Source organism: Haliaeetus leucocephalus, unplaced genomic scaffold (assembly GCF_000737465.1).
Source record: "Haliaeetus leucocephalus isolate CR32 unplaced genomic scaffold, Haliaeetus_leucocephalus-4.0 Scaffold656, whole genome shotgun sequence".
NCBI lineage: Eukaryota > Metazoa > Chordata > Aves > Accipitriformes > Accipitridae > Haliaeetus > Haliaeetus leucocephalus.
The window spans coordinates 16,821,170-16,837,585 of NW_010973092.1; the positions used below are offsets into that span (position 1 = coordinate 16,821,170).

At 39.6% G+C, this 16,416-nt stretch overlaps 1 protein-coding gene across 1 annotated transcript in view; it reads left to right on the forward strand.

The window, feature by feature from the left end:
- TENM2 (teneurin transmembrane protein 2) overlaps positions 1-16,416 on the forward strand; it is a 544,454-nt gene that overhangs the window by 502,914 nt on the left and 25,124 nt on the right. Inside the window, exons 16-22 of the mRNA XM_010579129.1 lie at positions 2,559-2,678; positions 4,817-5,078; positions 5,801-6,068; positions 7,216-7,359; positions 8,915-9,164; positions 12,132-12,152; positions 15,696-15,928. Coding sequence (XP_010577431.1) covers positions 2,559-2,678; positions 4,817-5,078; positions 5,801-6,068; positions 7,216-7,359; positions 8,915-9,164; positions 12,132-12,152; positions 15,696-15,928 — 1,298 coding nt within the window. The remainder of the gene's footprint in view (positions 1-2,558; positions 2,679-4,816; positions 5,079-5,800; positions 6,069-7,215; positions 7,360-8,914; positions 9,165-12,131; positions 12,153-15,695; positions 15,929-16,416) is intronic.

Here is a 16,416-nt window from a genome sequence, read left to right on the forward strand (position 1 = left end):
AAACTAAGGGGTTTGACTTTTAAAAAATGCCACAGGGTTAGACTCCAAGTTTCACATATACTGAAGCTGCCATGGTCTCAAGAAATAGCTACCATGAAAGATCATGGCTTCTCTCTTTTCTTAGCTCAACCTCTCATTCCACTGAGAGAGATGAAAACATAGGGCAAAATAGTGGTTATGACTTTTTTCCAGTACTAGTATAAGAAAAAGAAGTTATATCCTACCATGCTAAAGCAATAAATAACAAAATGTATTGATTGCAAAATTATTTAGATCCTGCTGATCATTTCCATGCAGAAACAATGTGAAATGAAGTTTTCAGGAAAAAAAAATAGCTATGTGTTTTTACACTTTTAACTTCCATGTTAAAAAAAGAAAGACTTGATGTATCAGCTTAATTTGTCAGTTACACTTTTAGAAGATTACCAAAAAAGTTGTCCTATGTGTGACTATTAGTCAACATATTACTTCTTATAAATCCAGATTTTAGCTACAAATTTTCATATGCATTTTGTTGCATATTTTGGCATTTTAGAAATAAAAAGGAAGATTATTGGCCAAAATGTTCTTATTCAAATTATATCCTGAAATATTAAAATTGAAGGTAGAAAAAAATGTCATGAGCATTACTAGTTCTTTTCTGCCGTATAATGATTTCTTTCTAAATCTGCTTTCTGCACTGTTCCCCTGTAGAAGCTTGAGTGACCATCTTCCCACAACTATTTCTGTGTGTTTGCAACATAAAATAATTCAAGTAAAGTAAATAATGCCAAGACAATTAGCTTGGTCCAATGTATTCCCAAGTAGATTTTCTCAACAGGTATTGATTTCTATTAAATTCCATATTCTGTCACAACATGTTGATTTTGCAAATTAAAACTTGACCTGGAGGCTCAAGAAATGGTTGAAAGTTCTAAAAGAAAAGTAACAGAAATGGCTTATTTTCATTAATTAGTTTCTTTTATGTAATATTGAAGAAAATATTATACCTTGTTTGGAATAAACATATGAGGCAGTTGTTGTTAAATAGCCAGTATAATACAGTTAGAAGTTTACTCACAGCACCTTGAACATTTCAGAGTTAATAGGAAAGACCTAGAAACAATCCCTGATATTACTAATGAGAATTGATGTTCTCTGATTTGGGGATGATGCAGGTGTTACAGCTGTCCCAGAACTCAGCTGCATTTTGTCAGTTTTCGGCAAAACACAGCTTGGTTTAACCCTCTTGTCCTACAGCTCAGACTGGGTCCAGAACTCTGCGGTGTCAGGGTGCTGTGCATGTTGGTGTGCCTGAAGCCGGCTGAGGTTCAGGGGCAGCTCCAGTCCTGCCAGTACAGAGCCAGTTCAGAAATGGGGCTTTTCATTTTCTGGCACTCTCTAGAGCTACACATGAGAGCTGGTGGCTCACGCTGGAAGGACGTACTGCTGAAATAGAGCTCTGTTCAGCTAGGACTACAGCAAAATGCAATTTTGCGATTCCTGAGATTATGGGTTGCAGCAGGATTTAACTCTCTCCCTTTTTCCCAGGATCGCCTTCTCCTTTTTTCACATTTCCAATGTAGAAATGGAAGCCATCTACAAGGAGCTTCTGCTTTTCCATCTCCCTTTTACCGTGCAGCTTCCCCTACTCGCCGTTCTGCCTCTCTCAGGGTACGGGGAAGGTGGAGGGCAAAGGAGCCAGGGGATGAAGACTCCTCTCCGGCCGGGAGAGGAGAGGGGCAGGAACAGACTGGCCATGCCAGAGAGCAGAAGAGCAGGGAGAAGTGGGGCTCGCTTCTTCCAGCGCTCAGGAGGCCGAGAACGCAGCCAGGCGGGCAGCAGCAATGGCTGCGGGCTGTGCACGTAGCAGCAGCAAAGTACTCTCAAAAGAGAAAAAGACTGACTGTGCCTCTTACGGGAATAACCCATCTTCATCTCCTTCAGGTTAAGCAAAGTTGCTTAACCTGTTGGCTAAGAAAACCCTTTATTTTGCCTGTGCATAAAGCTGGCCTTAAAACCAAATCCTTTCTCCTGCTGACACAGTGAAAAGCAAGGGTTACAAATCAGGACCAAATGCAGCGTACAAACCTCAGTCACTCCCTAAGGTGAAGGAACGTGAACCTTAATTTGGAAAATTGGTTGTATAAAAAAGAGGTATGGATTACACCGTATTTTCCAAGTGTATTAGGCATCCAAAGACACGCTATGGTACCCAGGGAGGTTTTTGAGAAGTGCCCAATCATCATTTCAGTGGGACTTCAGGGTGCTTGGCTGAATGCGGGGTAGCTTTCTACTGTGCAAAGCCTTGATAGACAATGAGACAAAGCCTCATTAGACAAGGAAAGCGCTAACTCCCATTCTGGATACACAGACCTCACTGCATAGATAAGCAGTTTCTTGATTTATGTATATAGAGGGAGCTGGGCAATATTGTGGTATCTTTAGTATTCTAAAAATCTTCGGAGTAAATTGGATTTAGAGTAAAGAGGCACAAGTGTTCCACTACTTAGTTTATAAACAATGTAATTTTGCTTTTGTAACTAACTTTAATACCTTTAATTATCTTTCTTTTTCAGTCTTGTGTCTCTCATAAGAGGCCAAGTGGTGACTACAGATGGAACTCCTCTAGTTGGGGTCAATGTGTCATTTGTCAAGTATCCAAAGTATGGCTATACCATCACTCGTCAGGATGGCACGTGAGTTTGCTTGCTTCATTGAGCCCCTATTTCGTATGTAGTATCTTTGCTGATTAACAGATGGTGCAATCTAATGGAACCATGTGGTATCACGCATTGCATTCCTCCCAGGGCAAAGAGCTATTAAGTAAACACAAAAGTAATTTTTCACATGGCATTTTGAATACTAACTGCAAGTAAATATGAAAAGGCTGACTTCTGATAATAACGTGTTAGCAGGCAGACTCCTTTCAAATAAATTGCTCTGTATCTATGAAAACATTTATGGACTGCAGTAATATCCAGCTGAGACCAGAAATATTTTATTTTAAAATGCAAGGCAGGCTGACAGTACTGGGGAAAAAAAAAAAAAGAAAAAAAAAAAAAAAGAAAGGAGCATCATTATAGATAGTATATTTTGTTAAAAGTTCCCTTCTGCCTCTCTTTCCTTTTGAAGATCCACTATTTTTTGAGTTTCTTCAGGGTAGAATGTAATCAGAAGATTCTAATTGAATATATGTAGACAATTTCCTGCTGTGCAAAAAAGTGCTTTTTCCCCCTTGTATCAGCTGATTTGAAATGCACACAAATTTGGATAAACAAAAATCAATGTGTCATGGTTTATCCAGTTTACTGGCTGTGGTAACTAAAACAGTGTATCTGTGACACATGCATTGTAAACATTTGCCATTTTATCTTGATCTTGCATGCAAACAATTGAGTTGAAATAATTAATATGAGTCAACTGAACTATAGGGAGTATTTAATTTCCACATTTCCCAGAATATTTTTCTGTTATAATAAAAGTATAAAGTTGTTGATTTCGGTGGTTTAATACTACAGTAAATGGTGAGCTGAACTATATTTAGATCTGAACAGATTATTGAAATCATTGAGTAATTTATTATGTTGCCAGCATTTACATGAAACAACTGATATCTACTTCTGTTGTCAGAACAACCTGGAAGTATTTTACTCACTTAGGCCAGATTTCAAAATGCCTGCACAGCTCCACATTACTGCTGTGACTATGTAGGGGGTTGGGAGTAAATACCTAATCTCTCTGAAAAATGACAGATCAATTGTCCTGGGGACAGGAATTCTTCTCTTATTTGTAGAACACAAACAGCAAAACGTCTCATTACTATCCTCTTACTGCCACTTGTCCCATTCTGTGCTTGATGGACAGCATCTTTTAGGAAAGGGATAATTCAGTGTCCAGCTCAATATGAACTTGGCTTCCCTGCTGATTCTCTATATAAAGGTGACTTGCAATACTAAATGGGGTGTTTGTTAGTTGGGTATTTTTTAATTATTTAATGCAGATTTTATAATACCCAGGAACAAGATTTGTCAGGGTGACTTCAAATCATTGCTTGTCTTGGCTGGATTTCAGTTGTTGCCAGAGGTTCACATCCCATTCCTGATCATTTGAAGCATGACACTTAAAATATACTGTCGTGGCTTAACCCCAGCCAGCAACTAAGCTCCACACAGCCACTCACTCCCTCCCTCCTGGTGGGATGGGGGATGGTATCGGAAGCGTAAAAGTAAGAAAACTCATAGGTTGAGATAAAGACAGTTGAATAATTGGGAAAAAAATTGTAATGAAAAGGAAAATAACAAAAAGAGAGAGAAATAAAACCCAAGAAAACAAGTGATGCAAATTAAAAACAATTGCTCACCACCAACCAGCCAATGCCCAGCCTGTTCCCAAGCAGCGGCTGCCTGGCCAGCTTTCCACCCAGTTTATACGCTGAGCACGACGTCCTATGGTCTGGAATATCCCTTGGGTCAGTCGGGGTCAGCTGTCCCGGCTGTGTCCCCTCCCAACTTCTTGTGCCCCCCAGCCTGCTCGCTGGTGGGGCATCATGCGAAGCTGAAAAGTCCTTGCCTTAGGGTAAGCACTGCTCAGCAACAACTAAAACATCAGTATGTTATCAGTAGTAGTCCCATCCTAAATCCAAACCACAGTACTATACCAGCCACTAGGAAGAAAATTAACTCTATCCCAGCCAAAACCAGGACATATACCTATTGCTATAGGTATACCTATATACCTACTGCTGTAAGTATACCTATATACCTATTTCATTAGCCAGGAATGCTATTACTGGAGTTATTCAGTCTTGTCACTTCTAAAGCTCACATTTTTCTAGGTTTGACTTGGTTGCAAATGGCGGAGCATCCCTAACCTTGCACTTTGAACGGGCCCCATTTATGAGTCAGGAAAGGACAGTATGGTTGCCATGGAATAGTTTCTATGCCATGGACACACTTGTGATGAAGACAGAGGAGAACTCCATTCCCAGCTGTGATCTAAGTGGTTTTGTCCGTCCTGACCCAGTCATCATTTCATCACCACTTTCAACTTTCTTCAGTGATGCTCCTGGCCGGAATCCCATTGTACCAGAAACCCAGGTAAGAACAGTGTGAGTGAAAAGGATATAGAAATCAGTGGTCAGATGCTAGTGCTGACCTGAGCGCTCACCACAGAGTCACCATTTGTCCCCTGGAATTGCTGTAGCAAATGCCTCTGTAGAGTTACATTCATTCTGACAGATACCAGGTTTTCTAATGAGGTCTGCAGGAGATATCCTAGGTTCATGTCACCCAGACACATTTATCTTTGACTACCTTGCACCTTCTCATTATCATACAATATATCAAGTATATCTCTATTTCAGTTGACAGCTTACGTGTTTCAAGAGAATATTGCAAAAGCTTGGTGTGTGGTGCTAACCACAGGCTGTTTTCTTGTATGTTACTTAGGACAAAGGAAAACTCCACTGGCACTATTGTTTCACTACTTTATTCAGTTAATCGTTACTTTATACTAACTGTTAATGGAAGTTGCAGGTTCATATGACTGTATTTCTTATGTTCCCCTTGCATATAACTTGCAGTAAAACTACTTGTACTTATTTGCACTTTTGCCAGCAGTGTGCTCTTAAAAAGAAGTGTACACAGATGCCAAGTAACTATTTGTCCAGAAACGGCAGCTGAACTGCATCACTGCACTGAGTTGAGAATAACCATTCCCAGTAGAAGAAAGTCACAAATTCATAAGAATATGCAAAGCGATATTATTCTAAAAAACAACAAAGCACTAATGTAAAATGTTTGATCTTTTTCCTATTCAGGTTCTTCATGAAGAAATTGAGATCCCTGGCTCTAGTATAAAGCTCAGCTACCTGAGTTCCCGTACTGCTGGATACAAATCCTTACTTAAGATCACCATGACTCAGTCACTTGTGCCACTGAATCTAATCAAAGTCCATTTAATGGTAGCAGTAGAAGGGCATTTGTTTCAAAAATCATTTCAGGCATCTCCCAACTTGGCATATACATTTATCTGGGACAAAACAGATGCATATGGTCAGAAGGTTTATGGGTTGTCAGATGCTGTAGGTAAGTCAGCATATACAAGCTCCAAAACTTTCCAAATAACACCTCTAATTCTTAGTAACAAAACTGCAAAGATTTCTTATGGAGAAGCAAATATAGACTAAGCAGTTCTTGTCTTCCTGACACAATTTATCTTTGTATTATGTTTCCTTTACACATTAAAGATCACATTCAGAGAGTCTAAACTCCATCAACATGCCTGTGTTTCCTGACTTAGAAGGTTTAGACCAGACAATGGGAAAAAACTGGCCGCAGGAACTTAGGTGAAACCTAGTCCATCACTATGTTTTTATTTGCTTTCAGTTAACAAATGAACCTCATGGTCGACTCTCTGGCATACTTCAGTGCCTTTGGATTTTCATGCATGCCATTGTTATAGCCTCTTGTGGTATAATACATTTGAAATGAAAATGGTGTTTTTCTGATGCTGTTCAGTCTTGTGGTTCTACAGCTATTTTTAGTTCACTTGGTTCTAGTGGGTGGGAAGAAGAGAGATCATCATAATATTTTTAAGTTTTCATTTCCATTTGAGTATCAGAATAATTTTGATACAACAGTGCTAAAAATGGGTATCAGAGCTGTGCCAGTGTGGAAAGAAAGAATTACTTAAAAAATCTTTTTTCTTTACTATGTTTTCTAAAATCTTCTTTGCTGTAGCTTTTCTTTCTTACATTATTGCATAGGATATTGCTTTCCTGAGTAATGCTTACAGTGCATGTGTGCTTAAAAGCACACAAAGTTTTCACTGCTCCTTGGTATATGGTATGTAAATGAAGACACTAAATAAATGCTGTGAACATCTGGCAAATTAAGAGTTTGATCTTGTCCTGTTATCTGATAGAACAATTTTATTATATTTTAAAAATTATATTTCTCACTCTCCTCTCACCAAACCAGTCACTTCCCAATGCCAGCTATTCAGCAAGAAGTGATCAGATCCCTGCAGAGTACATGTGAATGAAGTTTCAAATTTGTGTCTAGTCAAAGATCTGAATTTAATATTATAGAATAAAAGAGAGGAATATAATCACTCCATCTTCTTGAGGGGGCTGGGGAACTAGAATGCTGAATAATTTGAATGTGCTCTGGATTTAATTCAGTATTTGTTCAGCAAGTATATTAGATTTTATTTTGTTTTATTTTATTTCAGTTTCTGTGGGTTTTGAATATGAGACTTGCCCCAGTCTCATTTTATGGGAGAAGAGGACAGCACTGCTGCAAGGATTTGAACTAGATCCTTCAAATTTAGGAGGATGGTCTTTGGATAAACATCATGTACTTAATGTCAAGAGTGGTGAGTTAGTTAATTCCACATGTTTTCTGTGCTGTATGGAGCTTTGTCTGTAAACACTTTTTATTTGCATTGTATTTACACTTTAAAAAATGCGATTTCTCCACTCTTATTTTTATCTTTACCTCAGTAAGGTGTGGGACATGTTTCAGCTGTCAGAAAATTTTTGTAGAATTTGCATAAATTTTTTATTGCTCTGCACAGCATGACTTTCTTAAAGTCCAAATCTTTATCTTCTATTCTGTTGATCGTTTATTCCCCTGTAATGTCTTTCTGTCTTCCTTCCCTATTTTTTCTGATGTTAACCACACCCATTTTTTGTTCCTTTTGTTTCACGGTTTCCCCTCTAATCTGAGATAGGGTTTAAAAGGTGTCTGAGTCTGTGACGAGATACTGAGTCACATTTGTCTTTTTCCTTTGTCACCAATTTGGTTTTTTCCTCTCTTCTCTTTGTCTTTACATATCCTAAGCTAATGTTCCTAGTCCTCATATTTTACCAGAGACTCTCAGGGAGCTGAATGCTTAGCATATATTTCCCTGTAAAGTGTTTTCTACAGCCTTCCTGCTGATCCCCACATTAACAAATTGCAATGTATATTGTTGCTCAAGAAATCTAAAGTAGCGTTCAGAATAGGCAAGATCACGCTATTTGAACACACTTGAAGTGCTGTGCAGTGGATCAGGCGTTGTTGAGATAGCCGTTTGGATAGTGCATGATATTCACTGTTGTCACCAGTGAGGAGCCAGTTACACTAAGATCATACAACTGCATTTCCAAAAGAACATGAGGCTAAAAGTTTCCAGCCAGATTTCTACAATCTTTGATGACATTGAAAATGGTCACTCTGTCAGAGAATCCACTCCCTTCTTGGAGCACAGGTCTGCTCTTTGAACCAATATTTTGAAAAGAAATGCTATCTTAAAGGCATTTCTTGAAGCCTAATAAAGATCCTTACTACTAGCTTTCCACTTGCCTTTTATCACTGATCCTTAGCAGCCCTTCTAGGAGTTTCATCCTTCTCCTATCTTTTCATTTTCTGTGCTGTCATCTTCTCTGGCACCTCCGTTTTTCATTTTACATTTTCCATGAAAAAAGCATGAAAGACGGAGAGGTGGAAAGAGAACAGTAAGGTTGGCATAAAATTCCAAAGAAAACATAACATAGGAAACTGGAGTGAGAAGATCCAGGGACACAAATAAGGAACACGTCTTCTCCACTGTTTGCCTTCTCACTTCCCAGTTAATAAGACAGTCTAAACCATTGTGCCAGGCCAGAGAGCTGTATGGCAGTGTTTTCTTTCATAATGAATAGCAAAGGACTCTGGGTTTAGGTTTGGGTCTGCGGTTGTGTATTTATGTGGGTTTTAACAGAAAATCTTCATGACACCTTTATTTTTACTACTGCAAAGCTCTTTCACTCTTTTTGCACCGTGGAAGAACCAAATGCTGGAGTCATTTCAGTGTACAGTCCTTAACAGCAGCTGTTGAAAAGAGAGCTACCTGAAGTCCCCTGCAACGAATGATGGTAATAACCACTTCTTCTCCTCTTCATTATTAGGTATATTGCACAAAGGCAATGGAGAAAATCAGTTTCTAACTCAGCAGCCGGCTGTGATAACCAGCATTATGGGGAATGGGCGCCGAAGAAGCATATCTTGTCCTAGCTGCAATGGTCTGGCAGAAGGAAATAAGCTTTTGGCCCCTGTAGCACTGGCAGTGGGTATTGATGGAAGTCTCTTTGTTGGAGATTTTAACTATATTCGGCGTATCTTCCCATCCAGGAATGTTACCAGTATATTGGAGCTGAGGTAAGGTGTTAATCTTAGCACTTCATTTCTGTAGCCTGTGCTCAAATCAGCCTTTACCATTACTTTTTATAATTTTGTAAAACATTGTCACTTTCAACCTATTTAAATTCCAGTGGAGAAATGGGGCACAGAAATGCATAGTTCAAAGTCTGTAGCTTATCAGAGCAACGCCTCTAGAGAAGGACTAAAGAGTACAAACCAACTTGTACAAGAAGTACAAACAAGTCTTCTTCTGTCTTGTTGGTGATCATTTGATAGAGTCTCCCCTCAGTACTATACATCATTTAGTTTTGTTTGAAAACTACAGCATTGACTGCCCTTTGGTATTGAGCCACAGTGATAAGCAAAGGTATAACAACAGTCTTACGAGGTTAGAAGGAAGATTTTCCTATCAATGGTTTTGAGAGCCACTTCCCCACTTCTTTCCCATACTCGTAAGTCCATTTCTGTAGGTTGGCAAGTGCAGTTAAGATTGACATACAGAGTCGCTTTGCATTATCAGAACTCTTTTTAAGATTGTATTTCTGTACCTGCACACCACCCCCCCTGCCCACAACATTAAGATTTGGTCATTTAATAGGGAAGGCATGAGTGTAGAGCGTACCACTTCACCCATTTCTGTTCCATCTTCTTTTTTCGTTCTTCTAGGAGAGGCAAGAGCTATTGCTTCAAACTGTAACTCTTGTAACTGGAACTTATAGTTACAGCACTGTTGAGTATTTGCAGAAAAATGAGGAAAAATAACTTGTATGGGCTGTCTTCTGATACTTCTACAGCCCACTCAGGCAACAGTATTAGTGCTCTTGTAAATTGGATAGAGCTGCAAAGTACATTGAGTGAATTTAGGTCATTAGCCTGTTTTTTTAATGCTATGGCCAATAACCAGTTTCTCTGCTTTCACTGTACTTTTAGTTTTTAATTAGTGGGAAAAAGTGCAAAATGATTGGACTGTTAGAGAATAGGAGGCCTAGCTCTATTTTACACCTCTCTTCCATTCATGTCATTCTGTTGATGTCACTATTGTGAATTCTGATTTTATATAAGAGAAAAGAGATCCTATTCAGGCCAATTCTACTCTGAAATCACTCTCTGACACCTACCTCATACACCACCAGGCTGCCTCATTATATTTAAAAAGAAAAAAAAAGTCATAGATGATCCAGTGCTTTCTGCTAGCAGCTCAGTATAAACTACAGAAGGTAGCTGGTATGGAAGTGTGACCTGCTATAAATATTTATATCAATATACAGTATAACTCTGCTTTATATAGAATATGTTGATTTTTTTTTTCTAATTTGTTCAGTTCTGTTTAGCTTCCTAGTAAATAGGACTACAGCTTCATAGGTGAAGAGAAACATTTTCAAATTAGGATACTTAATATAAGGCATTTATATGGACCTCACTTCCTAATATCAGCCAGTGACAAAGTTTCCTAGCGCGTCTGGTATTTGAAATGTTGTCTCCAAGTAGTCTGAGTACTTTGCTTTCTCTCTACGCAAGAGAGAACTTGGGCTTTTCAGCACGTGTGAGGGAAAATGGGAAAGGACATCAGTAAAGAAACAGAAGAAGTACTTAATCTGCTTTTGTCTACTTTCTCTTTTCTTTTGTGAAAGTCTGTTTTCCATAGCATAGTTTCTTTAGCTTCCGTTATAACTGTTAGCAATGAACAATAAAGCTATTTTATTTTGAGTGCTGTTGGACAGCTGCAAATGACTTGACACACAGATTTTTAGAATTTGCAGTGATGTCTTTTGCCCCCTGTTCCTCTAAAGGGAATTAAGGTCCATTCCTGCAAACATCATCTATAGCAGTAATTGTCATTCAGTGGTCATCTTAAAATCTGTATGAGTTACATGGGTAAGAGTTTGAAGATTTGAGCGATTTAAGTATGAATGACAGCAGAGTCTTCAGCTATTATCAAGTAGCTTGAATAGCATTGCAAACAGTATGTCCATAAGTATTACAAAGCAAATACATCACTGTGTTTAGATTTCACAATGGATGTAATTTTGGTTTTACATAAGCCAATATAAATCTTGAGTAACTTTATAAGTCAGAATATCCCAGTGTGCATATTTGCTTCACACTGTCCTTTATGGAGGTGCCTGATCTGAGTGACTAATAGCAATTTTGACTCAAGAGTGTTGCATGTCACGCTTAACGTTGGTATTGCAAGTTTGGGGCTGTGTGTTGAGTGCTGCAGCTCAGGAGTCATGCACCTCTTTGTTTAATTCAGTGGATATTCCTAAATGGAAATGACTTAAACACAGTGAAACACTGTGGTGTGGAGAACGTATTAATTTACATCTGGGGAGTAGAGGACACTTTTCCTTTGCCTTTGTGTCTAGACAGTAAACTAGGGATCAATTAATGCTCTATATCTCCCACTGTACAGTATCTTACTGCTCACTTAGAAGTTTTTTTTTTTACCCTAAGATTTGCTTTGATAGGCTTAAATAGATACCAAGTAGCATCCAAACTTGCTTTAAGCAATTATTTTAGAGACTGGGAGGAGAGGAAAATAAACTGTGCAGTAGAAATTTGTTTAGAAATAGCCTGTTGGAAAACTATTTTGATTAAAGAGGTTGCCTCCACCTGGTGGACAATATCCTAAGCCCAGTGCTTCCCCCTTCCCAGTTCTGTATTCAGAAAACTGCCAGTTTCTCTTGCTCCTAGCCCACAAGCTACACATATTTCCATGTGAAAACTCTTCCAATGGTCCAGAAAGTTTCCTACAAAATATATGGGGGGGTGGGGGGTGGGGGCAGGGGTATCCTACTAGGGAACTAGCTTACAGCTCTATCACTCCCAATCGCTCTTCACCCGTAAAAGAATCTAAGGCTAGTGCTGAAAAGAGATATCTTCTCCTGTGTCCTTTTGTAAAATAAAACAAATACTATGTTTGCTTTACCATCTATTCTTCAGCTAACTGTTTGTTCTTTTTTCTTCTGTTCCCTTTCTATAAAGAAATAAAGAGTTTAAACATAGGTAAGACACGAGCTCTTTCCCATATAATTTGATATGGTTTGTTTGCTTCATTGTGTTTGCTTTTTGTGTTGTGCTTCTTGTGTAATGTTATGTTCTTCATGTACCATATATAGAAACATTTTTATGTGCTAATTGTGTGTTATGAATATGATAAGCGTTAGCAATTATGAAATGCAGTCAAAAAGCAACCAAATAAGTTCTGACAGTAATTAGAAATTTCTAGTAGAATGCAAGTATAATGAACCCCAAGCTAACTTCTATATAAACACTTCTCCCTGCTGTCTATAATTGGTCTAAATGGCTGAGGTAAACTGCAACAGCAGTTTTACAAATGCCAGAAAGGTTCACAAAAGCACTAATGACTGCAAATAGGTCAAAAACTCATTTTCTGGTCATTAATGATTTTCTGAACCCTCTGTCCTTTCTCATAATTTAGTTTCTATTTTCTTTCATCAAATACATTTAACAGTCAGTCAACCTGTGGGGCTGGTTGTATGCAACCGCTAGATGCAGTCACTGTAAGATTCATGAGGGAGGCATAACCTTTCTGGACGTTAGCAGGAAAGATTTTTCATCGTCTCATGTGAGCACTAGGCCTTCTGGATTGCAGCAGCATAGGAAACGCTTGTACCTTCTTCCATGCCACACCTGGGACGGGGAGGATATTCACCTTGGAGAATATCAAGGGCACAAACAAGAAGAGCTGTTGTAAACTATTCCGTAGTGTCCTGTGCACCGCCCTTTTAAAACCATACTTTCAAGTTCTGTAATGCAAGTTAGATGCAGAAGATGGTCTGGACTAAACAGTAAAATTTCCCCTTTACAATATATTTTGGTGTAGCAAGTGTTACACCACTAAATTTTCTTACCTGGATTAATTCATTCACAATTTGCTAATAATTCTTGGTGATGCTGGAGGCTCCTCGTTTGCATTAACTAAGCTTAGTTAATTTTTCAGGTGCTTAGAGATTTGCCCTGGGCAGCTTCTCTTTTTGGCTAAATTACCACACGGTGGTAACTGCTGCATTCATCGGGGAGGGCTAGAGGCAGAGACGTTATTGACAGAGGCCTCTGAGCAATACTGAATGTTACGGAAAATCTTTTAAAACAAGGTACATTCCTTGGCTTCCTATAATTCAAATAAAAGATTACAGTGGCATGGAGAAAAGAGAGGCAGACGTCTTTCATTGCTCAGATGCCAGTTTGAGAAATATTTACTACTCATTTATAAAATACGTCCCTGTCTGAGGTAATAATCTCATAGTTCAGTTTCTTTGGGGACACAGTGAGCGCATGTCACTTTTCACCAGTCATTTTCTGCCAAAGTCCCTCAAATATTTTACGTGGAGAGTCTTCCACTACCCGATCCCTTCCGGAGCTCAGGAAAGAGCAGAGGGGCACGCGCGAGGTCTGCAGCTCCACCGAGCTGCTCTCTGGTCTGGAACGAAGGCTCGTGACTGACTCCCCGGCAAAACCGCCCTGAGGGAGGTTCCGGAGGAGAAAGGCAGGGTGAGCTCCGCGGACACACCACTGACGGCAGGAGAGGAGAGGGAAATAAGCCTGTGTTCTGCCATTGCTCTTTACCCTGACTCGTCCCTTCCGCCATCCCGGTAGCGGTGGGACACGCCTGAGGCTGGCTGTGGGCAGAAGGGATGCAGGGGTGTGCTCGCTCAGGAAGGCAGGCGCAGGCTGGCAAAATCGTGTCGGAAGAGAAGAGAGACAAAGTTTGTTCTTCAGCATAAGGGGCAAGCATGGTGGAGGAAGAGAGCAGAATTTCAAAACAATGACAAACGTGCGGGTGCTTACATGGCTCAGATACTCGAGAGACTGGTGAAATCTTGTAAGTGGAAATAAATATTTTTCTATGCAGCGAAGGTTGAGCTTTGTTTTGGAGGGATGAGAAGGAATGTGATAAGGGTCTAGTGAAGAGGTGCAGTCTGCTGCTGAAGATAAGGAGAGGAACTTGGGGAATAAAAAGATTGTGCTCTAATCTCAAGCATGTCACTAGCCTCCCTGCATAACTTTGTCTACACCACTTAACCTCTCTGTGCCTCAGTTTCCTCCTCTGTAAAATGGGTGTAATACCCATCTTTTTAAAGTACTTTGAGATCCATGCATGAAATAAACCTGCCAAGTATTTTTTGTTTATTGTATTTTTTCATCTCTAATTTCTACACTCCTAGACTTCAGCAGATGGTATTACCTCTGCCTACTGAATTTTGATCAAACCAATCTCCTTCCTACTTTCTACAGTTTTAGAACAAACTGTTACTGACCTAAAATCACGGCATGTCAAAGACTGGCATAGAGGAAGATAACTGTAGAAAGTGGTATTTTGGGGCCTCCTCATTCCTCCAAATCTGGTCATGACCACATGAACGCAGTTGTCTTTGTGCTGCTGATAATCCATCTGCCGAAAGTGGCTTTATTATAGTTTCAGCAAGTCTGATCAAGAAATGTCTTATGTCCATCATAACTTACCTCTGTGTATCCGCACTCTTGGAGTTGGGCACTTTTGCCACATGAAACTAGGAGTGTGGATATTTGGAGGCAAATCTCTCTGGTTACTGGTAAGTAACCTTCATTTTTTTTCTTCCTGTCTTCATTTGTCTTCTATGCTTTGAAACCACCATTGACCTTATTTACACTCACCCATAGGCTCCAAAGGCTGGAAAATTCACATCATGCTTAAAATCCAACTAAATTGAGTTAAACTAGCCAGGCAAGATTTTGAAAATATTTCTGCACTGCAGTTCTATGTGTGTGAATGTATATATATCGCAAAGATTGACATTTCTCAATTTGCAGATGATTTGCTAAAGTAGTTCCAAAATGTGACAAGCTGTCAAAAACCATATATTTCAGAAGAGAAGTAGCTTTCCATATGAGCACCCATTCTAATCACAAACTGAGGACCAGTTTTTCAATAACAGAAGGTTTGGAGTTAAAGTCAGACACTTGGGGTCTCTGGTTTTAGTCATATAACCAACTTTACCTGCCATAAATGAGATTCTTAAGAAGAATGAATGAGAACAAATTTGCTTTAGGAATAAATTTGTTATGCCTCTGCCTCCCATTTATACAAGACCTCACAAATCTTGTGGCATAATATAAGTAACTCAGAAGCTGATTCTTTGATCTTACTCCTATGACTTCTGCTTTCAAGGGAAGTTAAACAAGGTGGCGGGGAGGGAGGGCAACAGGTAGAGATAAGCCAGAGAGAATTGACCTGGAGCAGATCTAAAGGGCTAAAGAGATCAAGAGGAAAGTCTCCCGTGCAGCTTTGGCTTATTGGGCTCTGCTGTGCAAGGTTCGGTGAAGCAGGATGAATGAGATTTGACATGACGATCCTTCTGAAACACCGACCAGGCCCTACTCAAGTTAGGTCCTCAGACGGTAGTCCTTCAGACCCCACCTCTGTATGAAGGTGTCAGACTTTCTTTCCAGATCTCTCTGTGCCTGATGAGTATCCAAGCTCTGAAAGTCTGCGAAGTTTCTAGACTGCTCAGCTGTTTCTGTTTTATGCTTTCTTTTTCTCTAAAGCAACAATCCCGCTCATAAATACTATCTGGCCGTGGACCCTGTTTCAGGCTCACTGTACGTATCGGACACCAATAGTCGACGGATATACAAAGTCAAGTCGCTCACTGGCACCAAAGACCTAGCTGGTAACTCTGAAGTGGTAGCAGGGACTGGAGAGCAATGCCTGCCCTTTGACGAAGCCAGATGTGGGGATGGAGGGAAGGCGGTGGACGCAACCCTAATGAGCCCTCGAGGTAAAGCAGGAAAAGAAGCTGGAGAAAATGACTGCGTGAGGCTAGGCTGGATGTGAAAATAATTATCTGGCAATTAAATCACTCCTTGCTTGGTAATTTTTATTCTGGGCTTTAATTACAGTGGATTGGCAAGTGTTCGTGCCTTGTTTAGTTAAAGCAAACTTTATTACCCCAACACTGAATGCTGCAAAAGGAGAACAGAACACAAATTAGCAGGGTACCACTCACTCGAAGAAGCAAGCATGGAAACTGGGAAAAAAAATTACTGTTTGAGATACAGTCTTAGGGGAGAAAAACTGCCTGCTCTAGCTTTTTTCTGAGTTTTTATTCTATGTATCCCCTTCTTCAGACGTGGAGGAAAAACAAAAGGATTTTTGCCCTATCCAGTTTCTAATTTTTAACAAAGAGTTTTCAAGAGGATGTAGAGATTTGGGGATGTGTTTCTTTTTAAGATTTTTTTTTTGTTCCATTGTTTCATCTTAATTGTA